The sequence below is a fragment of the Glycine soja genome, chromosome 7 (assembly GCF_004193775.1).
Source record: "Glycine soja cultivar W05 chromosome 7, ASM419377v2, whole genome shotgun sequence".
NCBI classification, from domain to species: Eukaryota; Viridiplantae; Streptophyta; class Magnoliopsida; order Fabales; family Fabaceae; genus Glycine; species Glycine soja.
The window spans coordinates 16,285,486-16,298,300 of NC_041008.1; the positions used below are offsets into that span (position 1 = coordinate 16,285,486).

The following is a 12,815-nucleotide window of genomic DNA, read 5'->3' on the forward strand; positions in this document are numbered from 1 at the left end:
TCATTCCCAACCTCTTAAGATAGTGTGAGAGGAACTTATTTAATAAGGTTTTACATATATGGACTGATTAATTTGAGAATCTGCAGTATATATAGGGGCTAAATTATGTATTTAACCATAGCAAAAAATAAGCAAATTAGTAAACCAGGTATATATTTTAAATTTTTTAAGTATACCAAATTTAAGCTTTAAATTTCTCTCTTTTAAATAAATAAATAAATAAAATTTGAGTAACCTCTTTATCATCATATAAGTCAAGCATAAATTTTAAATTCCCATCTTAACCCGATTCATTAGATTCCTAATAAGGCTTAACGGCAAAAATCACCACAGAAGAGAACAAAGGAGACGACAACGACACCTGGAAGCCACTTATACAGCAAAATAGGTGTCGTTTTGCGGTTTCTTTGAGGATATATCAGCATGTTGTTGTCCCTGAATCCAGAGGATCTTGTGGAACACGAAGTGAGCTCTGATTTGAGAATGTTTGTCAATTGTCATCGTGATTAAATGTATAGTGTTGTAGAAGCTAAGAATTCCACGATCGACTCTTCTGGAATTCACACATTAGAGAAAAACCACGTGGATGTCTAACTGTGACGGCAATTAACTTCTCACCTGATTCAAAAAGAGCAATGCAAAAAGTTACCAAAGACATAGAGTACAAAGCGCACGAATATGTATCTGAATATAATTTTTTTATTGATAAATATTAATTGTTAATTATTAATTTTTTTTGTTAGCCGAGAGAGGCGAGTTTCAGACTTCTTTAATTTCACCATTAGACCTAATTCACATTTGAGCTAAAAAAAAAGGATCATATGTACCTTCTGCTTGCTGAATTTTCTGCTAAATAAAATGCCAAAGACCTGCTGCAATTATCCATTTCATAATAGATGTCACAATTCAATGAATTCCTATTTAATAATATTTGTGTAAGAAAATCATATTAATTAAAGTCTTTATAATTTATATTTTTCTTACTAATATTACTAATTTTCTTAAAAAATATTAATAAAAAAACTAATGAAAATCTAAATTTTATCCATAAAAATTAAACATAATACTAAGATATTTATAACATTTACACATCATATTCACTTAATTTAATTAGACCCCTTGACTTTTACTTGGGCTAGGGAAGTCAGGTTGAACAACCTTTTTCTAACTTTTTTAGTGGGAAAACTTGGTCTGAGAGGAGCTTCAGATGAGTTCCTTTGAGATCTCAAAACTAATGAGAAAAAATTATAGAAGGATACACAATTATTCTTTAAGACCAGGAATCCAACTAATTCCATGACAGTTTTTAAATATTTAACATAATAAAATTATTTTACAGAAAGGATAGTTATCCACAGAAATAGATGTATTTACTCATGATAAAAATATATAGTTCAAATCAAGGAGTAAACAAAACACACACTAGTAAATAAATTCATAGTAATTTATTATAAACATGAAACTCAACTAATTATAAAACAGATAAATCTTTAACAACAACAAACGTGGACTTGATGAAGTTACCCAAGTCATTCACAACACAACGTAATTAAGAAATAGTTTTTGAACATATTGAGACTTGAGCTAAATATGATTTACATAGCAAAACCGAAAGGTCGCAACTACAAAAAGCAGATTCTACATCGGTCAAAGTAAGTTATCTACGTCGGGCCCCCCACCGTCTTTGTTACAGATGTCGTTGTAAGTCGACAACAACGACACCGGTCAGCCCCACCATTGTCTTTGTAATGTCAGAAAACAACGTCAGTGCGCAATTAACAATAGTCGTTATATAACATAAGTCAACAACGCACTTACCGGAGCACCGTTGTTGTTCGGATCCATTTCAATGTCGGGTATCAAAGGGGTCCATCGTTGTTTCAGAAAGCTATAAAGACGGGGTGGAAGTTGCACCCGTTGTCGCTTTTTAAAATTTCAACGTCGGGGTCATGTACACCCGTTGTTGTTGAAGGAAGCTATAAAGACGTGTCGTGGAACGACCGTCGTTGTTGGAGAACACTATAAAGACGGGTCTCGTAACGACCGTCGTTGTTCTAGTTCCCCTGCTCACAAAATTTGGGTTATACCATTCACGCAGAAAGTATAATTATATTAGGAAATAAACTAAAATAAACTATATGGGAAAAATAAACATAAAGTGTAATTTGGGTTATACCAATTTATCCATCAGTTGCAAGATCAACTTATTTTTACTCTTGATTCCCTAAAAATCACAAAATGCAGTTAATCTAATTGCAGTATAATGTCAACAAGATATCCAGGAAGCAAAACACCCAACAGAACATGTTATAAAATTTCATATCTGATGAGAGAGCACTATATCAACAATCTTCAATAGATCTTCAATATATCAACAGTCACATCAGCCTAGACATTAAGGGAAAGGGACATGAATCTTGTAGAAAAGTAAAAGATAAAGAAAACATCTTTTATATTAAAAGAGCTATTTAGTTCCTGATTTAGATTTTGTTGCATCATAAACCAATCATTTGTACATTGGAATGAACAGGCAAAAAAAGAAAACAAAAATGTGTTGATAAGTTTTTATATACACCACCCCAAGACAATAAAGAAATCATTTGTTTTAGAGAAAGAAAAAATATATAATGATCTATCAGAATGTTGTTAAAACCAGAAATAGTAATGCAAAAAAACAATGTATCAAAGATTCTTGTAAGTTTTAACATCACCCAGAAAAAACTACTTTGGAGGGTAGAAATCATAAAAGGTCATAACAGATTTACCCACATAATATTAGTACAAGCAGTTGAATAATCATAATAACCTGAATATTATCGCTAAATAATTCTTCAACAGAAAGATACTCATCAAATAGGAATTGAACAATTATATGGGCATGGCTCTCTCTTCCACCCTCATCAATGTTAATGAATCAAGGTGAAGAATTTACTCACTTCATCAATATTGTGGTCATACCCAGAAAGAATCATCCGTGCGGCATTTAAGCTTGCAGCGCATTTCTGATGAACTTTACCAGAAATTGCAGTAGGAGGTCCCAGAACTGGGAAGCTCCCAGTGAAGGGTTCTGCCTTTCTTACAGCTGAAGGATCATCCAGATGAAGCCTTGCTATAAGTTCACCAGCCTGCAAATAGTGATACTATTTTATTATCTCTTTCAATATGAACACCTGTACTTCCAATGTGGAATACAATGCTATATACCTGCATTGCTTGACCTTCAGACATTTTGAAATGAATAATCCCAGATGCAGGCGAAAGAAGAGGCATGCACATTTTCATGACCTCAACTTCAGCATACGGTGTGTCAGCATCAACATGACTGCCATCTGCAACCAAATATCTCAAAAGCTTACCTCATCTGCAACCAAATATCTCAGAAGAGGTTTAGAAACTTACCTCATCCACAAAAGGAATAGTTAAGGTTAAAATGAACTCATTTCACCTGAAGCAAGCAAGTCCTTCCATCTATTAGAAGGCGAGTTCCAGCTGCTTCTTCCTCTGCATATATTACATGACTGTTTCCATCCAACTGTAACAATTGGCAACTGCTAGTTAATAACTCAAGAATCAGATATAGAACAACAGACCAGTTATAAAATAGTGATGTTATGGATAAAATACCACTGTGTTAGCTAAATTGGAATAAAGTTATAGATGCAGCACAATAATATTCAAGTTTATAACTAGCATGAATTAAAAAGATGCACTTTAGGCACACATCATTTCTATCTAGACTGACCAACCACAGACTATCCATACTAAAGAATTATCAAATGCTTTAATAAATCTCTCTCCATATATGGTTTGATCAAAGTCTGAACTGTGATAAAATGATGGAATCATTAAATAATGCATAAATCATCTGTACTGAAATACCCACATTCCTTTCCAAGGTTTGGCACTGTATTAATTTGAACATCTCTAGAAACAGGAAGTACTTTTGATGCGTAACATTTTCTCAGACGGAGAAGCACAATACATCCAAAAACAGTTTATGCTAAACGATTTAATCATGATAGTAAAATTTTAGAAATCAGAACAGAAATAGTTTATGTTTATAACAGATAATCTAATGATGAATGAAATAGTAACGCAAAATGTTCACAATTAAAACATTAGCAAATTGTTTCTTATAATATTTATGATTGCACAATTAATGAAAGCACAATTAATGCACTAAATGAAGATTACTCATATTTATGACTACATATGTATTTGTGCTTTAATTTTATATTTGCTTTGAACCAGAGGGTGGTTTCCTTGTATTGTCACAATGTTGATATTATGCAATTATATAAATTTGCTTGTTATACTCTGGGCTGACACAAGTTTGCTCTTGATCGATGCATAGGAAACACCACAGGTGAGTTTGTTGACTTATAGAATAATTTCCTTAAAAGTCAAACTTGTTTCATTGATTGATAGTATCTCTCTCTCTCTCTCTCTCTCTCTCTCTCTCTCTATATATATATATATATACACTGTTAATAATAAGATTTTAGATTTGTTGCTCATTAAGAATTCATTTTTGGTAGTTGCAATTTGTGCGTATGAAGATGGCTTCTGTTAACAGCAGCCTGGATTTTAGTATTGACAGTCTAATGTCAAAAGATGTAAGTTTCAGGGCTCTAGATAATGGGTTTGCTTTTTGAACTAAAAAAGGAAACTAAAAATTATTGGTTTTTTTTCCTGAGTTGGGATTTGATGGCTTTTTGGTGATTTCAGATATTGCAATCAATTAATTATTTGTCACACCCAATATACCTTGAAGATTCCTCAACACCACCCTTTTATGGGCAACACCCTCATCGAAACCCAGCAGTCCACAATAACATTCCTGATGGAACTATGACCCACAACTCAGTGGAACCATTAGATAAAGGTTTGTGCCAAAACCTTGGCACGCATTTACCACACCTAAATGGTTTTAATGAAGGGGGTTCTCAGGTAATCAATTCCTCCTAGTCGTTTGTCTGCGAAACCTTTTTTTTATAGGGTTGTCTACGAAACCTACTTCATGCGTTTAAGCACTATCAAGCTAGTGGTTCTATAATTCATTGGAATGATTATTTTATTAATAGTGGAGGACCAATTATAAACCTACCTTTCAATATCCTTTCCTTCCTAAATTGGAAGTCAGAGTGTGGATGCACTAACTCATAGGTTTAAGGGGGAAAATAAATATAATTGACAAAGGCTAATCAAGTAAACAAACAGTGAAACAACTAGAGAACAAGTGCTACTATTAAGCAAAGTTTTCCATTTTCCCCTTTAAATGCAAAGGTAACCCCAAATTTTATGCTCACCGATAGCTTAATTAACAACAACATTAAATAGACTATGAAGAAGCTAAACAATAATATATAGTACTTTTAAGGTGGGGGTGGGGGAAATAGAATATTGACATGCATGCATTTAATTTCCTACTAGGATAAAGTAACAAGCTAATTGAAGAATCTATATTCTGTATAGTTATGATTACCATGTAGAAAAGCATCCCTCCCTCCCTCTTAGCTCTCAATAAAATCTGATCATATATCTTCCTCAGTGCTAAAATCCTCTTAATTAAAATTTCCCCTTTTAGTTATAGACAATAAACAGCCAAACTTGGCACTTTTGCTGCAGTTGATCTAGACAATGCCTTTTGTTCTCAACAATTTATTTACCGTGCTAGATATGAAACATGTTGATTACCATGTCGTTTGTTTCTCTTATAAAAAAACAGTGAAACAAAAAAAGTTGCCTTATTTTTGTTGAAGTTTCAACCACTTTTTCTAATTGTTCTTTTATCCAATGATTTTCAGTATGCAATACCAACTTACCAATCAACAAGTGAAACTAAGATACACCAACTTACCAACCAATAACAACCCATAAGAAAATTTTTTATTTTTAATAATTTCTAAATGCATAATCAAAATTAATAAACAAAAAGTACCTTATGCCAGCAATAGATTCAGAAGGTGGTTCAGTCCTTATGGTCTTCAATTTAACCTTCTTGAGTAACTCTTCCAATTGATCTAAGTTCCTCTGAAAAATGTAACAAAATTAATTCAAACCTAGAGATAACTTTGTTCACTGCAGTTTCAAATTTCTGATTTATTACTCTTCTAATCATATCCCCAATCATATAACAATATTTAATTGTTTGTTGTTAAGAACATTACTATTTATTTTCTTTAAATTTATGAAGCTACAAAGTATAAGATTTTTATGATGATATGTTAAAAATAAATTCTGAGTCACTATATGAAAACAAAAAGAATGGTATCAATTGAATAATAACTACAATTAATGACTCTAATTTGTTAGGACTAAGCTCAGACATATTTCTTTCTTCATGTAGGTGTTCAAGCTGGAACCATATATTATTACAAATGTGGGGATAGTTCTATTCCAGCCATGAGCCAAGAGCATTTCTTTTAGACTTTTCCAAAACCTAGTCCAAATAATTATCCAACTCGAATAGCAATTCTTGGACTCTTAGTTTCAGTTGAAGCTTAACCATAAGTCTCATACTATTCATCAAACCAAAAAAGTACACAACGCAAATAAAAAAATACATTATTGAACAGTGTCATTCATGTATCAAGAAATAGTTCAGATGGGGCAAGACGAAAATTGTATCCAACCACTTGTGCATTTTTATAATTATAATAATAACCCTTAATCAGTGTGAAGAAGAAAATTAGTACAGTAACGTAGATTCCTTTTGTCATTTGAATCCAACTGGTTATGCATATCTAATAATGGAGGAAAATAATCCAAACCACAAATGCATATCTAATAAATCCAACAAGTTATGCTCGAAGTGCACCAATCCAGATACGAAAAAGGCGAAACCAAAACAACCAAGAACATAAACTTCCCTAGTACTCTGACTTAAGTAAACCCTTTGGCCTTCAAATCCTTTTCGCATATTCAACGATGACATTGTCAGGGCAACTCAACAAGTCGATAATCACATTTTAAAAGTCTTACTTAAGTAAACCCTTAATACTATAACACCTTCAACCATTACCAAACAAGAACTCAAAAACATCGACATCCTTACCTTCACACTAGCAAGGTGGCGACACCACTCCAAAGGGCACGACTTCGGCTACGTGGCGGTGGTGGGAACAATAGCTAGGGAGTCGACTTCAGCTTCCTTTTGCGGAGGTCAGGGAAACGCAATGTGAGGGTGGGCATGACGGAGTCGACGGTGGGATGAGTTCAGGCAACAACGCGCTATAGGTTTTTGGAGGACACGAGAGTGTTCAATCACCGCGAAACAGGAGTATATAAAGTACAAAATTAATGACGGTGTATGAGTAACACCGTCTTTGTATCTAACTATTTCTACGACAGTGTCTATAAATGCACCGTCTTAGATAAGTTCCACCAAAGCTACAAAGGTGGGGTTCAAATGAAACATCATTGTATACGAAATGCACCACATAAAAAACTTATATATTTACGTAAATGTCACCATGTGCACTACTACGTGGGGTTATATAAGACCGACGTAGAATGTGCGTCGTAAAATAGGATTTTTTTAGTAATGGGTGTCCGAAATTCATTCTTAATTCCTAGTGCTCTATAAATACTAAAAGAAGAGTCACATTCAACTACTTCAAAAAGAACTTTCATTTCAATTACAAACCAAATTCCCCTAAAGATAGATATGATGTCTCTTAAACACAGCAGTGTTGACGATATATTATTGCTCCTCCTTAACATCAGTAAGCAAGTGGCTGAGACCATTTGTTAGAGCTGATCTTGAGATTAAAGATGCTTTCAATATGTTAAAACCCTACATCATGGCAACATTGCATAATGAGTATCAGACTAGCATGAACACAAAACCAAGACAAAGCAGTAAAGCTATGATTCAGAAAACTTTCATACCTCCTTAATGCCAATGACAACAACTTTTTCCTTCAAGTCACTAAGAGGTATATTTAAACGGCTGAGTAAAGATAAACCCGAAATTGGAGACATAGGTGCGACAACCAAGTCATCAGTAGCCATAAACATTGCTGGTCCCTTGGCATAGCCATTACCTTCAATGCTTCCTTCAGATGACTTAGGATCTACTAACACCAACCGTGTATAACGTTCAAACTTCTCATAATTCTCATATTCATAATAATCAGTTTTATAGAATTGATTGCGAAAAATAAATTCTGTATAATGATCAAACGGATAACAATAATAATACTCTGAAATTTGTTCACAAATCGGTAACATCTGGTTGGCTATTTTTGTTTGGAACTGCGGGGCAAGGCCAGGATCAACAAGCCTATTCTTCACTTTCTCTGATATCAAATATTTGTTTTCATTTAAATCAGCTATGCTCTTGTACAACCCATCAACACTGCCCATTGAAGAATATCCTCCTAACATACGCACCACTCCCCCCAGAGGTAAAGTGAGAAAACTCAAAAGAAAGTCAGCAAAATCTTCTTCTCCTTCAGCAAACAATATCTTCCCATCTGATTTTCTCATAACTAGCTTTATTTTGATTTGGATAGTACTACTGTTTTCAACAACAGCAGGAGAAAAACTTGAGTTCTCGAGAAATGGTTTCTTTACCAAGAACAAATCTGTCAAAGTTGACTTGGACAATAAAGAACACTTGAGCAGATCCAATACCTGCACAAAGCATACTCAATAAATAAAAATCACATTCAGTAGCTAGCTAGGAATTGATTAATAGATAGATTAAAAAAGAAAATAATTTGCAGGTGGTATATGTAATGAGAAAGTAGTAATAAACAATGAATTATTAACCTTTTTCTTGGTGACAGTTAATGTAATTGTCTGTACTGAACTCAAACATTTTACTCCGCAACTCTGAAAGAAACTAAGACCTGTATCCATTGTGTTTGGAAGGACAACCAGATCATCTGTAACGATAAAAGTGGCACCACCATTTACAAATCCTTTGTAGACTTTGTCATCAACAAAAACTAAAGTGGTCATAGCAAACCCACAGGCACATCTTCCATTTGGGTAAGTGCTCAATTGGCTATATGCGCAATCAAGATTGCTCGTACACATGAAGTGCTTTGTGGGCTCAGTGTCATCAATGTTAAGTTTGAGACTCCTGCAATAATCTTCTGAAGAGTTCCTTGGCTGCAATAGCATTTCCTTGCATGCCTCTGTCCAGAGACACTCTTTTTCAAGATTTGCCACACTTTCATAGAGTGAGCTTAGACAACCAACTTGAACTGGACCGACATCTGAGTCCTTTTGCACAAGCCTGGCGATGGTTCCTAAAGGGAATGTTAAGAAGCTCAAGAGAACATCCACAAAGTCCTTACCTGCCTCTGCAAATACCACCTTATTGGTTTCTTTGTTTACTACAAGTTTCAACGAAACTTGCCCAGGCATGGTAGCAACACCCACAAAGTCTTGTCCTGCCTCTGCAAATATAACATTGTCGCTCTCTTTATTTTCCATGAGTTTCAACGAAACTTGCTCGGACATGGTAGCAACAGCAAACTTGGAAAAATCTTAAAACCTGAAACAAAAAAATTCTATTGACTACACAAGGATGCAAAATGAGAAATGCAAATTCAGTCGGTAAAAACAAGGTTCCTGCTAAAAGTGACCACTGGAAATTAAAAAATAATTTTTTTTCACAAAAAAATAATTATATTGGGCTGCATTAAAAATCATGAAGGAGTGCTGCTACTCTTCTCAGTAATGGAGTTTTCTTTTCCTTCCTGCAGCAGTCATTTTCATAATTCCAACATTGTCTTTACAATCGTATATAAGGATTAACAATTCGTATAAACCGATACAGATATAGGTCCATACAGATTGATCATTTACATAAATTCACACAAATAGATTTAATAAAAATTTATATATAAAAAAATAAATCAAAATTAATTATTAGTAAACTTATATATATTAAAAGTACATTAAAAATTTTAAGATTTTATATAACGATATTAATTATTTTTTAATATAAATAACTTATTAGTTCAATCGATTAGGATGTCATACTAATAAGCTACTCATAAGATAAAAGTCACATTTTCTCATAGTTATTAGCATAACTTGCTAGATTATTACTACTTACATGACTTATTGCTGAGATGGTTACTAATGTATTAACACAAATAAGTTTTCATGTCTATAATACAAAGATGAAATAGCTCTGACAAACCAAAACCATGAACACTATAAAGAAGATAAATGGATATTACCTGAAGCACTGATACCGATCGTGGAAACGAGTAAAACGATGATCGTGGAAATGAGATTTTGGGAGATAATGAGTGAGGCGAATGAGCAAAAGCAAATGTCTAACAAAAACAATAAGAAGAAGCTGAAGAAAAGCAAATGACTAAGAAAAGCAAATGACTAAGAAAAGCAATAAGAAGAAGATTAAAGAAAAGCAAATGACTAAGAAAAGCAATAAGCAGAAGATTAAAGAAAAGCAAATGACTGACAAAAGCAATAAGAAGACTAAAGAAAAGCAAAGACTTTAGGGAAACACCGTATTCTTATTTAATTTTTATTATATTGAACGGTGATAAATAGGAAAAGCAAATGATTGTTTCAAGGCGCCCATTAAACTAACGGTGTGTTACACTGTTGAATAAATATTTTTCACTTTAAATTCTTGAACAATGCAGTTGGAACTCTAGTTGGCATTTATTCATATTGGAACCATATGTTTTGTTTGAAAAGTATGGTACTTAAAGAGTGTTGATGCACCAAAACTATTTCGTGAAGCTGATGCAGTATTGGGTTAAACAGTAATTGGTGGTCAGGGTTTTAATGGTTAGTTTCTATTTTTACCAGCTAGTGTTATAAATCGTTTCTAACCGTATAAAGCTTCCAAGGTCCACTTGTAGAAGGGTTATGATACCGATTGTACCATCTTTTATATATTATTTTTTTATTTGCTGATTAAAAAAAAACAAGAAGAATCGAAACACCAAAACAACTCATCTGAAAGAATTGACTGTAAGTTCACAATCAGAGATATATATACCCTTTTGAAAATAAGAACGAAATATTAGAAAAAGTAAATATTGAATAGTAAGTATTGAATAAAACGAAATATTAGAAAAAGTAAATATTGAATAGTAAGTATTGAATAAAGGAGAATGATAATGAGTATCTTTAGGATACTCTTTAAGTTTTCTTAAAGTATAATTTTTTAATTAAAAGACAAAAAATTACATTATTAAAAAAAAATTTATAATTTCTTATGATTACTACATTAATTATAATTTTTTTAATTCCTTAAATACTATCTTTAGAATATTAGTTAGCACTATTCTTGAATAAAAAGTATTGAATAAAAAATAAATTATTCTTAACTTATGAGGATTTGTAAGAGAATAGTACAAGGATTCTTAAGAGAATGATGTAAGAGGATTTCAAATTATTCATAACGTACATCTGGAAAATAAATAGAACAAAAAAGTGCATGTTTTTTTTTTATAAATTGTTAGATTAGTCTTAATATGACATAGTAATAAATTGATCTTTAAAAAATGAAAAATATAACTTTTGTCCTTAAATATATATAAAATATACAAAAAGATAAAAAATATAAATTTAAGATTAATTTATCACACTTTTTATATATTTAAAGACTAAATTTTAATTTTAATTTTTCAAAAATCAATTTTCAGCCTCTCATGGATTTGATTCTACACTTTCTTTTTACTTTCAACTGTTGATCTTCTTGTGAAAATTTGTTTTGTCTTTTCTTTCAAATAGTTTGCTTAAATGTGAAGGAATGGAGAAAAATAAAACTATGGACCCAAGAACTCAGTTTTTGGAAAGAAAAGAGGAAAAGTGTACAGGAAAAGAATAATGGCCTGTTTGTTTCTCTTATCAAAAACAGTCTTTCAGTTTTCTAAAATTCAAAAACCAAGAGAATTATTTGACAGGTAAAAATAGTTTCAACATCAACACGGTGACATAACTTACTGGAGGGGGTAGTTTTCAAAAACCACGACTATCATTCTTTACTCCTTTTATTCTCCCTTTCAAAAGGTTATAAGGGGCCAACTCCATACACATGCATATTGCAGTGTCATCTGTTATCTTATCTCGTAACAGATAACATCTGAAATCAGAACTAACACTTCATCTGTTATCTACGTACACACGAGTTATGAGACACTGGATTGATCAGGATTACATATGCACATAGCAGAATTAAAAAATGAAGATGAGAAAACATTTTTACCTGGTTTTGGTTTTTAGTTTTTAATTTAAAACACATGTTTCGGAAATGTGGTTGAAGTTGAACATAAAACAGAATGTCAACCGTCAGTACCACAAGAATTTAAGCATTTAACTAGTGAACAGTATAAAATTGTTTTGCAAAACCGTTTTTAAAATTAAAAAAAATTAAGAGAAACAAACAGGCCAGAAGTGTGAAACATCTTCCCCTTGATCAAAGAATATCTTCCTATCTGATTTTCTCATAACTAGTTTCCCTTCGATTTGAATAGTTTAACAACAGGAGGAGAAAAACTTGATTTTTGCAGCAATGGTTTCTTTACTAAGAACAAATCCTTCAAATTTTGGTCCCTCATTTTTGTTGTTTATTTCAGTTTGATTCTCCTAAGTTTAAAAAATTTCACTTTGATTATTTTGGTTACTTAAAGTGTCTATGTTTGAGCAAATATAATTCTTCTATTAGTTTACTAGGTGTTGTCATGCTTGTGTGTCCGCATTTTTTATTGTACTATTGTGTAAAAAAATTAATATATTATAATAATTTTTAATTATAATTTCTTGAATTTTGTTCAATAAATAACATATTTCGTATAAAAAAATTAGAAACA

At 32.3% G+C, this 12,815-nt stretch overlaps 1 protein-coding gene across 3 annotated transcripts; it reads right to left on the reverse strand.

Annotated features, from left to right (window-relative positions):
• Positions 1–1,468: 1,468 nt before the first annotated feature.
• On the reverse strand, positions 1,469–10,352 carry LOC114418969. Of its 3 annotated transcripts, none has more exons than XM_028384542.1 (10): positions 10,206–10,352; positions 8,779–9,511; positions 7,894–8,640; positions 7,058–7,798; positions 5,942–6,033; positions 3,446–3,532; positions 3,205–3,329; positions 2,937–3,125; positions 2,177–2,224; positions 1,469–2,063 (listed from the first exon to the last, which is right to left on the reverse strand). In XM_028384542.1, exons 2-4 carry the CDS (start codon positions 9,475–9,477, stop codon positions 7,706–7,708), a joined length of 1,539 nt encoding a protein of 512 aa, XP_028240343.1. In that variant the 5' UTR covers positions 9,478–9,511; positions 10,206–10,352; the 3' UTR covers positions 1,469–2,063; positions 2,177–2,224; positions 2,937–3,125; positions 3,205–3,329; positions 3,446–3,532; positions 5,942–6,033; positions 7,058–7,705. The 3 variants fall into 3 exon arrangements, with proteins under 3 accessions (XP_028240343.1, XP_028240342.1, XP_028240341.1); XM_028384541.1 differs by having other exon boundaries at positions 1,469–1,741; positions 1,819–2,224; XM_028384540.1 differs by having other exon boundaries at positions 1,469–2,224.
• Between the last annotated feature and the right edge of the window lie 2,463 nt (positions 10,353–12,815).